This window comes from Chiloscyllium plagiosum, chromosome 2 (assembly GCF_004010195.1).
Source record: "Chiloscyllium plagiosum isolate BGI_BamShark_2017 chromosome 2, ASM401019v2, whole genome shotgun sequence".
In the NCBI taxonomy this organism is placed as follows: Eukaryota; Metazoa; Chordata; class Chondrichthyes; order Orectolobiformes; family Hemiscylliidae; genus Chiloscyllium; species Chiloscyllium plagiosum.
In genome coordinates, this window is record NC_057711.1 from 116,183,611 (window position 1) to 116,202,942 (window position 19,332).

The 19,332-nt window shown below is 42.0% G+C and overlaps 1 protein-coding gene across 6 annotated transcripts in view; it reads left to right on the forward strand.

Moving 5' to 3' along the window:
• Positions 1-19,332, forward strand: part of LOC122563194 (amyloid-beta A4 precursor protein-binding family A member 1-like) — a 200,554-nt gene that overhangs the window by 153,152 nt on the left and 28,070 nt on the right. For 5 of the 6 annotated variants that reach the window (XM_043716738.1, XM_043716757.1, XM_043716748.1 and 2 more), the window contains 4 exons: positions 5,410-5,442; positions 8,285-8,371; positions 13,153-13,338; positions 16,684-16,863. In XM_043716738.1, coding sequence (XP_043572673.1) covers positions 5,410-5,442; positions 8,285-8,371; positions 13,153-13,338; positions 16,684-16,863 — 486 coding nt within the window. The remainder of the gene's footprint in view (positions 1-5,409; positions 5,443-8,284; positions 8,372-13,152; positions 13,339-16,683; positions 16,864-19,332) is intronic. The other variant, XM_043716774.1, reaches the window with a different exon arrangement.

Consider the following 19,332-nt stretch of genomic DNA (forward strand, 5'->3'; position numbering starts at 1 on the left):
CCATCTCACCTTAAACCTAAGCCTTCTAGTTTTGGACTCCCCTACCTTGAGAAAAAGACCTTCGGTACTCTCCTTATCCATATCCTTCATAATTTTATAACCCTCTGTAAGGTCACCCTTCAGCCTCAACCCTCCAAGGACAATAACCCCTGCCTATCAGTCTCTCTCTCTGTAGCACAGGCCAAGTCACCAATAATTTTCAAGGTAGAGATAGGTAGTTTTAGATTTCAAAGGCATTTAGGGGTGTGGGGAGAAAGCAGGAAAAAGGTATTAAAATAGAGGATCAGTTGTGATCATATTAAATGGGGGAACAGACTCAAATGGCGTATGACTGTTCCTAGTTTCTACGTTTCCTTAGGTTGTGGCAAAGACTGTCCAGAGTTATTCAGGTGCCTTCAATCTACATTAATGGCAACACTATTTATAAACTTGAATTGAAATATCCTTAACTGAAGCATCTGGACAACTTCACACACAACCTCTTAAAATCCAATCATTTAGATTCTATTGTGGAACCCCAGTTGAGTGGTGAATCTTTTAAGCAGAGGACTAGTTGTTTATTTCCCTCATGGCTTTTTGCCTGGAAGATTTAATTATGAAATGTGCTTGCATTCCTTTTAAGCACTCCATGAGTGTGAGCGATAACATTTTTCAATTTTACACAGTTCTGTGAAATGAATCTTTCAGGATAATCTGTGAACCATTAAACAATCAATATTGTAAACTACAGTACAGTTCATTTTTAAAAATCTAGTTTTAATCCTCTTGTGGATTTCGTTGATCAATTTTTTCCCAAAGGGATTAAAATGTTCTCGGTTTACTGAGCAGGCCTTCCAACTGTTGGCAGACTACCCAACATATGTATCATTTAATGATTAACATTGAATGACAGAATATGCTTGAGGGGTTGTATTGCCTCCAATTGCTTTGTTGGCAAATCGTATCAAATGTTTTGTCTTGGTAAATCATTTGTGACGATTGAAAGCACGATTCACTTTTGAGGGTGTAATGGATCAATTGTATCATACACTGCATTTGGATAAAATTACAGGATCAGAATCTGATGGACAAACTTCACATACTGAGTACGGGTCAGTCTTTAATCCAGATAGTATCCTAACTAACCTCCTGAAAAGTACATCTGTCTGACTTTTCCTGGAATATCACCCCTATTAGTTAAACCTTTCCCTTCACCCTTTAATTTAAATATCTTTTGAACCATAACTCCTAGGTGTGTCAACTGATAATAGTGTAACAAAAGAAACAGGATATCTTAGACTTAAGAATATGACAGAACCAACATCCTTATCCACCAACGAGTTTTAAGAATTAAAAATGAGACAGAAGAACAAGGAAGAATTAGATCAAAGACTGAAAGGAGAAGAAAGAATTTTTTAAAAAATCTCTAACTCTTCATTACCTTCAGGAATGAGAATCCACAATTTAAACTGCTTGGTTTTGAGCCAGAAAGGTTGAGTGGTATTGGAAATCAAAAATTCTCCTCCTTCAATGGACTAAATACAATCCCTGACTTTCTGCAGTGGGTTTAATGGGTCACTGAAGTAAAGTTCAGCGATGTCATCAAACTCTGAGAAGTGAAGGACAGGCAGATATTTTCACAAAGCTAGTGGCAATATGTTCAGCACCTTGTGTCAGTTTGCAATTCTCAGGGAATCTGAGCCATTGCACAGTTTGTTAGGTGATTCACACATCAGTAAGATGATTGTTATTCACTTCTCTGTGACTTGAATAGGAATCTCTTGGCCTTTGCAATTAATGTCTACGTAAAGTAGCATCAATGTACAATCTACTCCAAACCCGTCCCTCTTGCCCAGATTTAGATATGGGTTTGAATGTTCACACATTTTGTTAGCAGGATTTTTCTTTTATTGGGTGAACATTTGCTCCATTTGACATCCATCATCATGGACACCATTTGTTTTCCATGAATCCACTCATCAAACCAAACAAAATTGGCCTTTGTTTTATGTTCTCCTCCATGGGCTTTTTGTTTCTCTGGAGTTTATGCAGATTGAGGTGACGCTAGAGGAAGGTATGACAGGATGGAATGAATGTGAAAGACTGAACAAGCTGAGGCTTTTCCTCTAAACAAATTAGAAGGCTGAGGGGTTTCCAACAGACATCCATCGAATTATGAGTGGGCGCAGTAGGGTAGATGTTGAGAAGATGTCTCCATTTGTGTAAGAGTCCAAAATGAAATATAATGAAGGTAATATTTTGATTAATAAATCCAATAGGGAATTCAGAAGAAGTTATTTTCCCCAGAGAGGAATTGGAATGTAGAAATCATGGCACAGAAAGAGGCAAATGGCGTTGATGCATTTAAGGGGATACTAGAAAAATACATAAGGAAGAAATGAAACAGGATATGCTGATGGGGTATGTTGAATAGAAAAGGAGGGGACACATATAACCAGCAGTACAGAGGAACCTCGATTATCCAAACAACATGGGTGGGGAGTATTTTGTTTGGATAATCAAATGTTTGGATTATCGAATTTTGGATAACACAGTTCAGCAAGCGTCGGGACCTTGTGATTTTGCCAGATAATCCAAAATTCAGATAATCGCATGCTGGATAATCGAGGTTCCTCTGTACGTTGTAAGGCTGAATGGCCTAGTTTTGTTCTGTACATTCTGCGCAGTTCTACATGTTTTAATTGTTTTGAAGAGCTGCAAATTGTTTAACAAAGGTTGCAATAAACACAATATGAGGTGGACAGGCTGTATCTGTTTGTATTAAACCCTTAATGGTTTTAAAGATAAATTTGGAGCCTTTGTGTTATGTATAAAAGGTCTTGTCCAAATCACCTCCTGTATTTCGGAAACAGGACAGGGTGCTTGACAATTAAGATTACTGTCACAGCATAATCCTTAACTGCAGTCTCCTCAGACATGGTTAATACTTCCTGCATATTTAAGTAATGAAGCAGTTCAGAATTGACATGCTTTCTCCATAATGAGGTTAAATGTATCTTTTGCATACACATTGCCTTTGTCGAATATATCACCATAAAATGATGCATTGTGCATTTTAAGAATATTTAATTATAGACTTCTTTTTAGTTTATTGACGAACAAAACAAAATTATGGTATTATTGTGGTTATTCATACCAAAGAATCTTTTTCTAAATTTAGTTTCACTGTTACAGGTTTTGGAAGTTGCAAAGGGATTTGCAAACACAGTGCTTCTGGTCTTACAAGAGTGGTCTGAGTTAAAATACAAAATAAGTTTGTTATTTTAATCATTGAATGATACTGCATGGAATGAGGCCATTTGGTCCACCCTGTTGGCAAGTCTATATCAAGTTCCCTTTGACAAACTATTATTGAATCTGTTACCATCGCCCTTTCAAGCAGTACATTACAGGTCACAGCAATTCACTGCTGCATTTATAAAAAAAATTCTCACCTCCCCTCTTGTGCTTTTGCTAACTATCTGAAATGTGTCCTTTTTGTATCTAACTTCATGCAACTGAAAACTCTATCACTCCTCAAAAGCATTCTTGACTGGCTGATTTTCAGCTATGATTGAATATGGAGCTGAAACTTTTCTTTGGTGTCAGTTCAGGTTCACTGGCAATTGTGATATTTGGTAAATTTAGCCATGACATTGAAATTTCACCATGTTTTATTTGCAGCATTTAATTCATGAACTGAACTGTTGATTAAATGTGTCTTTCACACTGGGAGCTGTTCTTGCTTCGTGAAGCCTTTATCCTCTTTGATGATAATCCGAACACTCCATTCTTTATGTCCTTTCAGCGCTCTGTGTGTATGTGAGGTGCCAGCGATTCAGTATTGCTGGCCGTGGCATCATTTACAATAAGACTGCTCAAGAATTCAAACTGTTTCTTTCTCCCTCTTCCACACACAAGCATTCCTAATAAAGAGTGACCTACTTTTGAGAAGTGGAAAATTACAAGCACGGCCAGGTTGTTAGGGCATTTACCCGTCGCCCCGGCTTGTGTTTTTTCTTCCAGTTTGATTTCATTACAGATAGTTGTGATGTAGTGCATTTGGGTGGAAACTTTAGAAGGCCACATATTCTGTGGGGTCAAGAAACAGAGGGATCTGGGAATCAGGTACACAAATCACTAGAGATAGCATCACAGGTTAATAAGGCCATTTAAAAGAAGACAAACAAAGTCACGGGGTTTATTCCTACAGGGATAGAATTGAAAATGTGTTAAAATTGTGCTGAGCATTGCTGGAATCCATTTGAATACTCCATTCAGTTCTGGTATCCATTTTATGAAAGGGATTTAGGGGTGCGGGAGGGGTGCAAAAATGATGTAGAAGGATAATACTATAATGAAGTGGTTATACCATCAGAAAATTCTAAACAGGGACATTTTTCCATAAAAAAGCAAAGGCTACATATGATCTACTAGAAGTCCTTAAGACTATGAAGTGTTTGATAGGCCACACTTAGAAAGGATGTCTCCGCCTGTGGGTAACGCCAGAATTGGGGACCATAATTATAGGATAGACACTAATGACCCCATTAAGGAATTTAAGATAAGTCGTTACTTGTTTGTACAGAACTTTAGTATTGCTGCAAAAAAGAGACATGATGTCAAAGCCTTTTGACTGGCACTCATCAGGGCAGAATTGCATGAATACCAAATCTTAAAGGGAACAACAATTTATACTGCCTACAAAGGGGGTGCTGATTGACTGGTTGAGGTGTTGCTATGGAGAATGCATGGGGGAGCAGTTGACATCCAAGCTTTTGTTTAAATTCAAAGCAGGCAAATCAATTTTATTGTCATGGAGGAATGCACCATTATCCAGAGAGTGTTGAGAATGTGGAGGTCTGTACCACAAGGGGTGCATGAGGTGAATAGTGCAGATACGTTTAAAGGGGAGAAGATAAGCACATGATGGAGAAATATTAGAAGCCATCAAAAGATATATACTGATAGAGTGAGATGAAGCAGGCTGTGAAGAGGCTTTTAAGGTGCAGAAACACCAGCATAGACTGTTGGGCCAAGTGGCTGGTACAACTACATAATCCAATGTATTTGTAGCAGTATCTTATAATCTTGGATTCTCTGTTTCTCTTGTTTGATTTTTGTTTTGGAAAAATAGCACGGTGTGAAAGTTGTATTTTAGAAAGTGAGTTTTATTCTTAAATCCAGCATTTTCAGCCTCTCATTTAACGAAAAGCTAACAAAGGAAAATATTTGTCCTCATGAACATTTGTAGTTCTCATGCGAAAATTAACAATCAAAAGGCTTGCTGCCATTTATTTCTGTTACTATTACATGTCCTGTCCTGTGTGCCAATCAAACTTCTCCAATTTGTAATTGCTTCTCAACAAGTTTGTCTGCCAGTTTGACTCTAACCATTCTCCTATCTCTTGTCTATTCCATGCCAAGCAGATGGCCCAGAAATTGACCAAAAACAGGAAGAAGGTGTAGTACCTCATTAGCTTGATGTTGTGCCTGTTGCATTTTGCTTTGTTTCGTGCTGTTTTGGCTAGCTTATTCAAACTTCTGTTTCTTTTTAAAAAGAACATTTTTGCTTACTTTTCTGCATCCAAAGTGACCCGCAGAATTCAGTCAAGTGTCACCTTGGTTGTTTCTTGCTTGCAGGTGACTACCGGAGTCCACAATAAGCATCCATTGAACCTTTAGTTGATACACCTTTCACTTCTCAGGCTCACTCCTGTAAAATGCTGTTTTAAATTTCATGGCCTGTCGCAGTTTTCGGAAGGTGAAGGACTTGCAAAGGGATATTGTGTTTTTCAAATCGCACTGAGTAATCAGCACTTTGCTTTCTTCATTTAAGCTGCTTCTTTTGAGTCTACCGAGTGCTGACTGAAATTGCACCATATTTAAGTGGTGATATTTAATTAATATTATCAACCAGTCTACTTTTTTTTAACATTTAGCAATATCTACTGATCAATCTTTCATTCCCTTTCTTTCTCACCCTAGCCCCACTTCCTAGCTACCTTACATGACAGGAAGTCAATCCTGCCCCCTACCCCCTAGCTTTGACCTTCTGCAGATTGCTGGATGCAGAAAGTTTGCACATTAGTTTTTTTAAGACAAAAATCTGACCATTCCTTTCACTGCCTTTGTTGAAAGTGTATTATCATGTGAGGTTGAATGTTTTTGTGTGTCTCACGTCTTTAAAATAAGTTTTTGTTTTTTAAAAAGCTTTATTTTTGTCAACTGCCAACTAAGCTCAGAAAAAGGATGATTTCCGAAACATTTTTATTTCACTTTGTTTTCTGTGACCTCCCACATCCCCCCCCCCACTGCCACTCTAGCAAAGCAGAACATTGCCACCTTGTTGCTTCTTGAATGTAGCATATTCTGCGCATTTCACACATGCAAAACAGACTTTTATGAAGAGATTTTTTGTTTTGTAATTTTTTACTTTAGCAGCTCCTTGTCGATTCCTGAGTTGGTGCTTTGAAATGAAGAGTGGTTGAGTTGAATTGGGTGCATTTAAGGGGCAGCTGGATAAATGTGATTGAGAAAGGATTATAAGGATAGAGTGATAAGATGAGGTAACTAGGAGAATGCCAATTGGATTGAATGGCTTGGGTTTCAACTATATATTCTGTGTAAGTACTGAACTTACCATGTTAGATTTATTTCAATTAAGTTTTCATTTCATTTTTTAATTATCTTTTTATCTCACATTCTTCAGCTTCTGATCATTCCTGTAGTGTGGGTAGGAAATCTACTTAGATACATAAACTGCTTCTGCTACTCTAACTCTTAGGGAATCCCAGGTGCAGGTCATAAGGTGAAATGGCAAAAAAAAAGACTTGCATTCCTTGGAACAGAGACAGTTAAAGGATGATTTGTTTGAGGTTTATTTTGAAAGGTTAGTTAGAGAGAAACATTGGGGATGCTGGCAGTCTGAAATAAAAACAAAGTGCTGGAGACTTTCAGCAGGATCTGAGGAGAAAGAATCAGAGTTAACTGAGTTTTGAAGAAGAGTCCCTATTGGACTCAGTGTTAACTAGTTTCTCATTCCGCAGATGCTACCAGACCTGAAGAGTTTCTCCAGCAGTAGACAGAAGTTTTGTCCGGTGGTAAGATAGAGTCTAGGATAAGGGGGCATTGAAATCTGAGTTGACTCTTCAGGAGAGAAATTAGAAAAAACGTTTTTTGTGCAAAGGCTGGTGAAAGTGTGGAACTCTCTCCCACAGAATGATAATAGCTCAATTAATCGCTTTAAATCTAAACTAAAAAGATTTTTGCTAGACCAAGGCATGAAGTTACACTGGAATCAAGGCTGGTGGACTGAGTCATGAGCCATGATTGCACTGAATGACAGGATAAGCTTGAGGGGCTGAATAACCTGCTTCCTGTTCTCATGAACAAGACCAACATTGGGTGACTTGCCTGCACTGTGTTCTGCTTTCTGATGGTAGCATTTAACATTCAGTTCTGCTTCCTATTGATAAGCTACAAGATATATCCATTATATTTTGTCATGCAACATGTTAACTGTAACACTGAGGTCCTATCTACAAACCTAATTTTTGTTTTGTTTATCTGGATTGTTTCTATACACTATTCACATTACCATTTAAAACCCAGCTCGCTTTCATTTTATCTTTTTAAATAGAATCTAAACCAATCGCATTAACTGGGCTTAAAATACATGAGCATTTGGCTGATGTTGGATCTCTGTCTCGTTCTTCACTCTATGTGCAAATTTAATATCGATTGGCATTAAATTGACACAGCAGTCCGTATTAACTAAAGCTCAGGTAATTGCCTGCCTATCAGTTCAATGTCATGGACTCAGTGCAGTAAGATTTATTGCTTTAACATAAGGCCAAGTCCAGAACACAAGGGCATAATTCCAACAAATAAAACTAGAATTTCAGCGATGAAGTTAGGAAGCATTTGTTCACACAAAGGATGGTGGAAATCCAGGACACTCTGCTTCAAAGAAACTGTTGGGGCAGGAGGTCACTTGAAAATTTTGCGATTTGTGTTAAGAGTATTCAGGAGCTAAAGGTTATAAGATGGTGTTGAAAGACCCATCATGATAAAATGGGAGAATAGGCAAACTCACTGCAAATCCCTAAATTCCAACTTTGGAATTAGGCATAGTCTCTTTGTGTTATTATTATTACTGATAGAAAGTTTGCATGAAAAGTAAAGAGATTGAAGGATGGTCAGTGATTTTACTTTGGCAGTGTCAGGAGTGTTTTATGAGTGATTGCATGTGTCAGGTATCTCCCCGTGATGATCCCTTGAATTGTGTGTTCTCCTATTAAAGGCAGCTGAAGGAGAGGCTCAGCCCATGACTGAAGTTGATCTCTTCATCTCGACCCAGAGGATTAAGGTGCTGAACGCTGATTCGCAGGTACGTGCCAGGACTAAAGTCCTGCGTTTATCCTCAAAAGTGACCAGTGATTTAAATCAAAGCCTCGCATCAATTGCAGAAATAAAACACTCTGTTTGATAGTTCCTTAGTTTAATTGCATCATGATAACGGATGGGTCCACTGCCTCCCGATTTGGGACCATCTGAGGCAAGTTTATCTAAGGGAGACAATCATTGAATCCCTAAAGTGTGGAAGCAGGCCATTCAGCCCATCAGGTCCACACTGACCCTCTGAAGAGCATCTTGCCCAGACCCACCCCCTTACCTTATTCCTGTATCTTTGCATTTCTCATGGCTGATACACTGAACGACACATTCATGGACACTAGCTGCTCCCTTTAGCTGAAGGTACAAGGACTCGGGCGTTGGAGATTTAAGGCTTTGGACAAGAACTGAAAGCAAAGACAAATGGAAGTTGAATGGGAGTTACAGGGGTGGAGTGGGCGAGTGGGACTGATCACAATGCTGTACGGGAGATGTGGACTCAGTGGGTCAAATGGTCTCCTCTGGAGTCTGTGTGAATGCATAACCCAAAGTGAAAGAGGTTGGCGGAAGAGGGACGCCCTGTTTTGATGCAGTGGAGATTCTGTCTGGTTCTGTGGATTGGGTGTTACCGACCAGGCCAGACCCCCTCAAAACCTTTCAAGAAAGTAACCCAGCCTCTTAAGTTTGCTGATTGTTTTAAGCAGGTGTAAAGTGGATATTCCAGGAGGGATGCAGCTAGTCAAGCCACTTAGTTTTAAACAAAACAAAATTTATTTACAAGATTACCGAATGAGATACCAACATAAGAGAACAGAATACCGAATAGTGCAACCTATCTTAAAACCCAACTGATTATCCCAACTTAATGATGCTGTTCTAAAAACTTGCAACAATCCCATATACACCCCTTGGCACAAAAGATGAAATCAAACACAGGGTCTTACAGGAGAGATGTCAGAGAGAAGGATCACCATGAACCTGCTTACATGTAGCTGTTTCTTGGATCTGCAGCCTCCAAACTGCCTGACTGCTTTCAGAGACAAACTAGACCAAACCAAACCAGAGAAAAGCTGAGGTTGGAGAACTGGCCACACCCCTTTCATTGTAGAAGTGTCTTTGTTTTTTACCTTGACAGCCTTTTGCCTGAGACAGTATCTGTTAGCTATAATCAAACTGGCCCTAAAACCCTTCAACATAGACTTTTCAGAGTCTGTGTCTATTGACCCCTCTGGAAAAAAAAAGTCAAAGACAATATAACCTTGTTAAAAGAGCAGCATTGTCACATTAGGAATAAAAGTGGGGGGGTCCTATTGCCCAGCCCATCTCATCTGTTGTGAGAGTTGGTCAGCAACTGGTTAACCTAAAAGATGCCCACCTTGCAGTGATCACCGTCTTGGCAATGGGCTGACCAGATTGAGATCACTCTCAAAGCAGGGGGCTTAAAATCTAAATCCAGTTCATGATTTGTGCAAACACTGATTCAAACCAGGGAGTCTGCGGACTAACCACAGCCAGTGCCCAGTGACAAGGGACCAGTCATGTAGAGAAACTTGGGCTGTCCTTCTCTGAGGAGAGAGGTTTCAGGGGAGATTTGATAAAGTTGTCCAAAATACAGAAGTATTTCGATAGGGTAAAGCAGGGGGAGGGGAGAGAGGGGTGAATGTGCTGCCTAATAGGCCAGTTAAACCAGATTCAGTGGTATCTTTTCAAAGGAAGGTTGACAAATCCTTGAAACGTTTGCAGGATGAATGGGGAAAGAGCCGGGGAGGATTAGATTAGATTTCCTACAGTATGGGAACAGCCATTTGGCCCAACAAGTCCACACTGACCCTTCATAGAGTAACTCATCCAGGCCCCTTGCCCTACCCTATATTTAGCCCTGACTAACGTACCTAACACTATGGGCAAATTAGCATGGTCAATCCACCTGACCTGCACATCTTTGGATTGTGGGAGGAAACCCATCCAGACACGGAGAGGGTGTGTGCTATACAGCAAGATGTTTCTCACCCCCCCACCAAGGCAGAGACCCCTGCTGTCTGTGTGTAAAAGAGCTCATCAGTGTGGCAGTACTGGCAAACTCCACACAGACAGTCGCCCAAGGCAGGAATCAAACCGTCGTCCCTCGTGCTGTGAGGCAGCTAACCACTGAGCTACCGTGCCACCCTAAAGAGTCAGACTACATTAATTCTTTCAAAGTGCTGGCGCCAATATGATGGACCAAGTGGCCTCATATCATGCTGTACCAAATTATTCAGCAGAACAATTTCACTCAAACAGCCCAAACTGACAGTGTAGGGTCAGGGAGAGGTCAGAACCTCAGACATTCCCATCCAGCTCCAAGCTATTATAGGCAATGAAAAACTTAATGCTTCATTTGTACTTTCGCTGAAAGCCATGCCACTGTCAGTTAGGCTTCACTGGATGGATTTGACGGAATGCAGTCCTAACACATCAGTCGGACTGTTCAGCAGTGAGCTGTAAACAGAGAGCTGTGGCCATGGTCAGTGACAGTTAATCACCTCTTTGCTCTTTGACAAATTAGTTTGTACACCAGACCAGCTTTTTGATTTACAGGTTTTGGCATTTTCCATTTAGCTAGTGGCCGCATGTCTGTGAAATCGTGCTGGAATCTGGGATAATTTCTGTTCACTGCTTTGGTTGGTACATGATGCAGTGGGACTAGAGGTGGGTGTGTGTGGGTGTAGTTCTGTACCTATAATGTGGGTAACAGTTTGGGTGTGAGCGTGGGTGTGAACGCATGTGGCAAACTCTGGGTGTGCATGGTGGTGTATTTGTGGGCTAGTGTGCGGGTATGACGGGGTTACAATGTGTGTGTGTAGTAACCGTGCATCTGTAAATGCTTACTTATGTTAATGGATATAGGTGAGTGTATGGCAATGTCTAAGTGCATTTGTGGATGTTGGTGTGTGTTTGTGTATGTGTTTTTGGTGGGTAGTTGTGTGTGTGTTGGATAGCTGTTGTGTGTATGTTGGTGGCTGGTGGGTGTGTGTGTGTGAGCATGAATGTTTGTGGGTGTGTGTGTGTGAGCATGAATGTTTGTGGGTGTGTGTGTGTGAGCATGAATGTTTGTGGGTGTGTGTGTGTGAGCATGAATGTTTGTGGGTGTGTGTGTGTGAGCATGAATGTTTGTGGGTGTGTGTGTGTGAGCATGAATGTTTGTGGGTGTGTGTGTGTGAGCATGAATGTTTGTGGGTGTGTGTGTGTGAGCATGAATGTTTGTGGGTGTGTGTGTGTGAGCATGAATGTTTGTGGGTGTGTGTGTGTGAGCATGAATGTTTGTGGGTGTGTGTGTGTGAGCATGAATGTTTGTGGGTGTGTGTGTGTGAGCATGAATGTTTGTGGGTGTGTGTGTGTGAGCATGAATGTTTGTGGGTGTGTGTGTGTGAGCATGAATGTTTGTGGGTGTGTGTGTGTGAGCATGAATGTTTGTGGGTGTGTGTGTGTGAGCATGAATGTTTGTGGGTGTGTGTGTGTGAGCATGAATGTTTGTGGGTGTGTGTGTGTGAGCATGAATGTTTGTGGGTGTGTGTGTGTGAGCATGAATGTTTGTGGGTGTGTGTGTGTGAGCATGAATGTTTGTGGGTGTGTGTGTGTGAGCATGAATGTTTGTGGGTGTGTGTGTGTGAGCATGAATGTTTGTGGGTGTGTGTGTGTGAGCATGAATGTTTGTGGGTGTGTGTGTGTGAGCATGAATGTTTGTGGGTGTGTGTGTGTGAGCATGAATGTTTGTGGGTGTGTGTGTGTGAGCATGAATGTTTGTGGGTGTGTGTGTGTGAGCATGAATGTTTGTGGGTGTGTGTGTGTGAGCATGAATGTTTGTGGGTGTGTGTGTGTGAGCATGAATGTTTGTGGGTGTGTGTGTGTGAGCATGAATGTTTGTGGGTGTGTGTGTGTGAGCATGAATGTTTGTGGGTGTGTGTGTGTGAGCATGTATGTTTGTGGGGGTGTGTGTGTGAGCATGTATGTTTGTGGGTGTGTGTGAGAGCATGTATGTTTGTGGGTATGTGTATATGGTTGTGGGTGTGTATATATGCTCATGGGTGTGTGTGAGCCTGCAATTTTGTGTGTGTATGAGCGCATGCATGTTTGTGTGTGTATATGTTTGTGGGTGTGTGTGAGCATGCATGTGATGTGGTGGGTGGGTGTTAGTGGCTGGGTGAGTATATGTTGGGGTGTGTGTGTGTGGGCAGTTGGTGATATTGTATGTCCTTGTGTCTTGATGTAGGCGATCATGTGAGGTCATACATGTTTGTATGTCTGTATGTATGTGTGACAGTTTAAGAGATAGCGCTTGTGTTTTGTGTGTTGGGCTGGGGCATGTTGCCTGTTGGCTGATTATGTATGTAATGGGGCTAACACTGGCTAGCACAGTTTGCGAATGAATGCTTCTAAACACGAGCAACCTAAGTCCTATGAAACTTTGTAACCCATCCCCACTTATGAAATTGCTGAAACTGATGGTCTTTGAATGTAATATACTGCCACTGTACAGCACACACTACACACTAAAAATGCAACAGCCTTGCTGATGATTCACATAGTTTTCTGAGTGGAAGGATTTTACAGTAAATTGCCTCAAATTGCAGTTCAACCATAACCTCAGAGCTTACTGTGAGCAGTTTGAAAAGATTGGAAAAACAAAGAAATGTTGCATCAGAGTGATCGAACATTTTACTCTAGTTCTCGCGTAATTGGTATTGCTGAGCATTCTGCTTAATTTCTACCTTGTGACTCCTTCATTCCTTTTCTTAGGAAACTATGATGGACCATCCCTTACGGACTATTTCGTACATCGCCGACATCGGGAATATTGTTGTGCTGATGGCACGTCGACGCATGCCTCGGTCCAATTCCCAGGACAGCGTGGAAGCGTCTCACCCCTCCCATGATGGGAAGAGGCAGTACAAGATGATCTGCCACGTCTTTGAGTCTGAGGATGTATGTAGCACTTGTGCCTTTCCAGAAGGGAATGGTGGATGTCAGTAGTGTGGATAGATCAGATAAGCTTGAACTGTTAGAGTAGAGAAAGTGAAGAGGAGCAACAACAGAAGTATTCAAAATTGTGAATTGATGGGCAGAATCTTAACAATTTTTGGCTGAGTCCAAGTTAGCGCATTCTCCCAGCCTTACAACTGTTTAACCATCACAACACACACTTGACCTCTTTCCTAGTTACATCCTATCTGGACACCCTCTGAGTCAGCACTACCCTGGCCCCAGTGCCCACTGTAGACCGGTATCCTGTTATTGTCCAGCAGGGAAAAGTCACATGCAGGCAAATAATCAGACAAATCCAGACACACACTTTTATTTACAGAAACCAATACAAACAAAACGAGTAGAAGCTCCAGTTTATCCCTCGCAAATCTGAATTTCGGCAGGATGCCCACAACTGCATGGAGTGCCCACTCCCATGACGTTGAACCTGCCCTGCAACAGAACTACTTGACATTATTCTTGTTTGGCACATTTGGTAAGATAGGAAGCTGAGTGTTAATGCGGTGAGTTGGGCCGTTAACGAGGAGTTTAACAAGCAATACCACCCCCTTAACCAACAACTTCTGATTGCCCAGTGAGAAACTCGCCGAGCTGCTCAGGAAAAATATGAAACATGGAATGAGATGCTCCTGACCTTGAGATGAGCTATCCTGGACACCTTCTCCAATTCTGCCACAAATCATGCTGTCACTCAAGTCACTCAGACTCCTCTAAGATTTCACCATGAGGAACTACTTCCAACGGGTCAAGGGCACAAAGTTAATGTGATTGGCAAAAAAAATCAGAGATGACAAGAGAAAAAGCTTCTGTAAGCAACAAGTGATTAGGATTCGGAATGCAATATCTGTTAGATAGGAATTAACCTGAAATTAATTAATTAGAAATTAAACTCCATCTGCCACTCCTCAGCCCATTGACCCAATTGATCAAGATCTCTTTGTAATCTGAGATAACCTTCACTGCCAACGAAACCAGCAATTTTGATGTCATCTGCAAACTTACTAACCTTGCCTCCTACCTTCTTATCCAAATTATTTTTTGATATACATACAAATAAAAGTGGACTTGGTACTGATCCCTGTTGGTCACAGGCCTCCAGTCTGCAAAACAACAGTCCACAACCACCCTTTGACTCTACCATCAAGCCAATTTTGTATCCAATTCGCAAGTTCACAATAAATCCCAAGTGATCCATCTTTACTAATTTAACCAGTGAGGGAAGGGACTGTAGTAAACACTGATTATAGGCTGTTAAAGAAAGGGAACATTGGGGACGGACCAATGTATAACACACAAGGTTGTCTACTCCCAGCCATCTACCACCATTGACTCTCTCTCTCTGTTGCTTGTCCCTGGCACAGCCACTGCTGGACTTTTATGCACAGAGTTCTCAATGCTTCTTGAAAACTAACTAATACTGCCTAGAATGCCAAGTATTGCTTTATAATGACTTGTGGAGTACACTTAGGTGCTTTATCTTGTTAAAATTGGCATATAAATGCAAGTTTTTGTATTGACAGGGAAATCTATGTAATTAGAAGTTGGTAGGGGGAGGGCAGAGAGGAGAGAATGGGAAAGAAAAGCTCACACCGCTGAAACTGCACAGGTTTTGGAAGAGCCAAGATAAAATACTAAGACAAGCGAAGAGGCTTCCTAATTTCTAGGTGTGTTAATGAAGAGGCCACCCAGTATTGCACTGAACCATACAAACCAGGTAATGGCCCTGCCTCTGTAATCTCCTCCAGCCCCACAGCCCTGTGCCATTTCTGCATCTTCTCCAGTTCATGCCTGACTTCCATTGCTCCACCATTGATGGTCCTGACCTTGGCCTTTCTTGACACCTAACCTCTGGAATTCTTTCCCTATCCACACCACCTCTCCGGCCCTCATTCTTCCTTTACGAGGCTCCTGATGACATAGCTCCTTGACCAAGTTTTAGGAACATAGCAGCAGCCTCTTGAGCCTGCTCAACTCCTCTAGATCATGCTCAGCATTAATCTCAATGCCCTTACTCCAATGCCACCTCTCTATCATTGGGTGCCATTAGTATCTAGAAATCTATCAATTTATGTCTTGAAACTGCTCAATGATTGAGCTTCCACAGCACCGTCTAAATGGAGAAACTTCCTCTCAGGCCTAACCAACTAGGTTCCCTGATAAGCCACACGGCTGATGGAACTGTCCTCTTTGCCTCTACCCTGTCTCTTCTTTTAATAATTGTTTTAAGTTTCTATGAGATCACCTCTGATTCTTCTCAACTCCAGTGAATGCAGGCCCAGTCTCCTCACTGTCTCAAGACATAGGACAAGCCCACCATCTCCGGATTATGTCTGGTGAACTGCACTACACACCCACTATAGCTTGTCGCAGTATTTTCTAATGGGATTTGATGTTAAATTTTGTTCTGAATGCTCTAAGAAAGGCCTTTCATACAGTTAAATGTGCTAATTATTATTGAAATACGTGGCAATCTCTGTACTAATTTGAGTTAGCAGAGAGGTTAGATTCCCTACAGTGTGGAAACAGACCCTTTGGCCCAACAAGTCCACACCGACCCTCCGGAGAGTAACTCACCCAGACCCACTTCCCTCTGACTCGTGCACCTCACACTATGGGCAATTTAGAAGGACCAATTCACCTGAAAGGGTGGGAGAATAGAATGGAGTGGGGGGGGGGGGGGGAGTCAGTCAGTCAAGACACCAGGAGATTATGAGAGACTTCCCTATCTGACATTTGCCCACCGAATAAATGTCTGCTTCCAGTTCTCTCTTTCTCAGTTCACTCCTTCATTACCCATTGTGCAGAGAGAGAACTCCTGACCACGATTTCCACTTGTTAATGCTGCTATGCACGGAACACTCTGTGTGAGGTGGTAAATGGTTCATGGTTTCCATGGCATCAGTACTTTTCCTAAATAACTTACAGCTTCCGCTTTGCCAAATTTCTATTTTGTTTCTCTCTCCCCTTTCACTACCCTGTGAAATCCACAGGCAAGATTATAAATAAACTTAGCACACTCTTTACGTGAAACAGTGTTACAGGCAGATGTCAGAAATTATCACTCAAGTCTGCTATTTATTGCTAGTTTTGATTGAAGGTTTCTTGAGATTCATTGTTTAAAGACGGGGGAAGAGACTATCATGGTACTTTTAAATGTTTGTTTTCTGTATTGAAAAACACAAAATTGATACCATCTTGCTGTTAAATCTGTGGCAGTCCTAACTATGCAAAGTTTGGTACAGATCCTGTGTAATTATGATCCTTTCCTTTTTTCCTTCTCTGTAGGCCCAGTTAATAGCTCAGTCCATAGGCCAGGCCTTTAGTGTTGCTTATCAGGAGTTCTTGCGAGCGAACGGCATTAATCCAGAAGATTTGAGCCAAAAAGAATACAGTGATCTTCTCAACACTCAGGACATGTACAATGATGACCTGATTCATTTTTCCAAGTCGGAAAACTGCAAGGAAGTACGTGTGTCTTTGGATTTTCCTGTAATAATAATGGCTCTGCTTTGATGAAGAGACAGTAGGAGGATGATATTTTGAAGCATCTGCTGATTTTATGATCTCCTCCTTCCGCAAAGAATTTTGCATGTGTGTGTGTCTGTGACTCTGTGTGTGTCTGTGACTCTGTGTGTGTGTGTGTGTCTCAGTGTTATAGCGTTTATTCTGATTTTTAAAGTTATTGATATGTATTGTACAGTACAGAGTGGAAAGTTTATAGTTTACACCAGATGAGTTCAGAGGGGAAAGAAACATAAATTGTTTCACCATCTGCACATGATCATATTACGTGGTGGTCAAACATCAGAATTCGAGTTAGGTTTATTGTCACGTGTAGTGAAGTACAGGGATACAGGAGTATAGTGAAAAGTGTACAAACTCATCATTTCCAGTACCATCTTAGGTACAATGGTGCCTAGGTACAAATTAGAAAAATAAAGAAAATAAGTTAGAAGTGAAGCATTAAAGTCCTTCTAAAGCAGAGGAAGAGAGGAAAAACAATAAAAGCAGACAAAGCAGATGAGTCCACGATCGGTTCACCTCGAGACCAGGTGTCCGTGCTGGCCTCACCTTGAGGCCGGGAGACCGTGCTGGGTTCACCTCGAGGCCTGGAGACTGTGCTGGGTTCACCTCGAGGCCGGGAGACTGTGCTGGGTTCACCTCGAGGCCTGGAGACTGTGCTGGGTTCACCTCCAGGCCGGGAGACTGTGCTGGGTTCACCTCGAGGCCGGGAGACCGTGCTGGGTTCACCTCCAGGCCTGGAGACTGTGCTGGGTTCACCTCGAGGCCGGGAGACTGTGCTGGGTTCACCTCGAGGCCTGGAGACCATGCTGGCCTCACCTTGAGGCTGGGAGACTGTGCTGGGTTCACCTCAATATGGGAGACCATGCTGGGTTCACCTCGAGGCCAGGAGACCGTGCTGGGTTCACCTCGAGGCCGGGAGACCGTGCTGGGTTCACCTCGAGGCCGGGAGTCCGTGCTGGGTTCACCTCGAGGCCGGGAGTCCGTACTGGGTTCACCCCGAGGCTGGGAGTCCGTGCTGGGTTCACCTCGAGGCCGGGAGACTGTCCTGGGTTCACCTCAAGGCCTGGAGACCGTGCTGGGCTCACCTGGAGGCCAGGAGACCGTGCTGGGTTCACCTCGAGGCCGGGAGACCGTGTTGAGTTCACCTTGAGACAGGAGTTCACCCTCCTGTTCACGCAGGGCTTCACATCGAGTCTACACTGGCTCAACTCGCTGTTGCCAACGCCAAGGGCAGGAAGTAAGTGGAAAGGAAGTAAAAACATGAAAAGAGGGAAAAAAAGAAGAAACAAAATGGATGGACTGGAGGTGTTCTGGCTGAGGACCCTACTTTGTCACAATCTTGGGTTTTGTGAAAATGTTGGATGAAGTATTTTATAGTTTTATAACCTCTTCATATTCAAGATTTTAAAAACAATCCCAAAGGAGACAATCTGGAACCCACTGGCAGGCCCCATTCAAACTTTGTCTGACTGTGTCCACATCATGGTCACAGAATTATACAGCACACAAGAAGGATGGTCACCTACATAGTAATGTTTTGATTCTGCCTTCACAACGGAGGACACAGAGACTGGATCCATTTGGACAATATTCACTGGAGTTTAGTAGACTGAGGGAGGATCTCATAAAACCACACAAGAAGGATGGTCACCTACATAGTAATGTTTTGATTTGCCTTCACAACGGAGGACACAGAGACTGGATCCATTTGGACAATATTCACTGGAGTTTAGTAGACTGAGGGAGGATCTCATAAAACTTGTAAAATTCCTAAAGGTCAAGACAGACTGAACACAGGAAGGATGTTCCCAATGTTCTGGGAGTGCAGAACCAGGGGTCACAGTCTAAGGACAAGGGATCCTTAGATCTGAGGTGAGAAGAAGGTTCTTCACCCAGAGAGGTGAGTCTGCCAGAGAAAACAGTTGAGGTCAAAGCATTGATGTTTTCAAGAAGGAGATGGAAATAGTTCTCAGGGCTAAAGAGATGTGAGGGCAAGGAGTGAAATTAGGAACTCGGTGTTGAGTGGGATGATCAGCCTTGATTCACTCAGGACGGATCTCCAACAGACACAGATTAGGAAAACTAATGATATTTTGTTGGACAGTTTGAATAGAGTCATTTGTGGGCAATTGCCCAAGATATCATTATGAACTCTTGGCTAAATTTCAAAATCTACAATTAAGGAGGTTCTGAGATCACAATTCGATTGACAGCTTATTGAGACAATCAAAGGTTTAGCTACCTATGATATCTGTTTTATATGGATTAGCATGGAGGTTTAAAAGCTTTGAATGGATTTTATGAATGGGAGATACTTCCGATATCAGCTATGTAAGAATGAGAGCTGCATTAAATTATTAGATGTCTTTCCATCTGCACATGACATTTGTAAGGTCTACCAATGGTGGA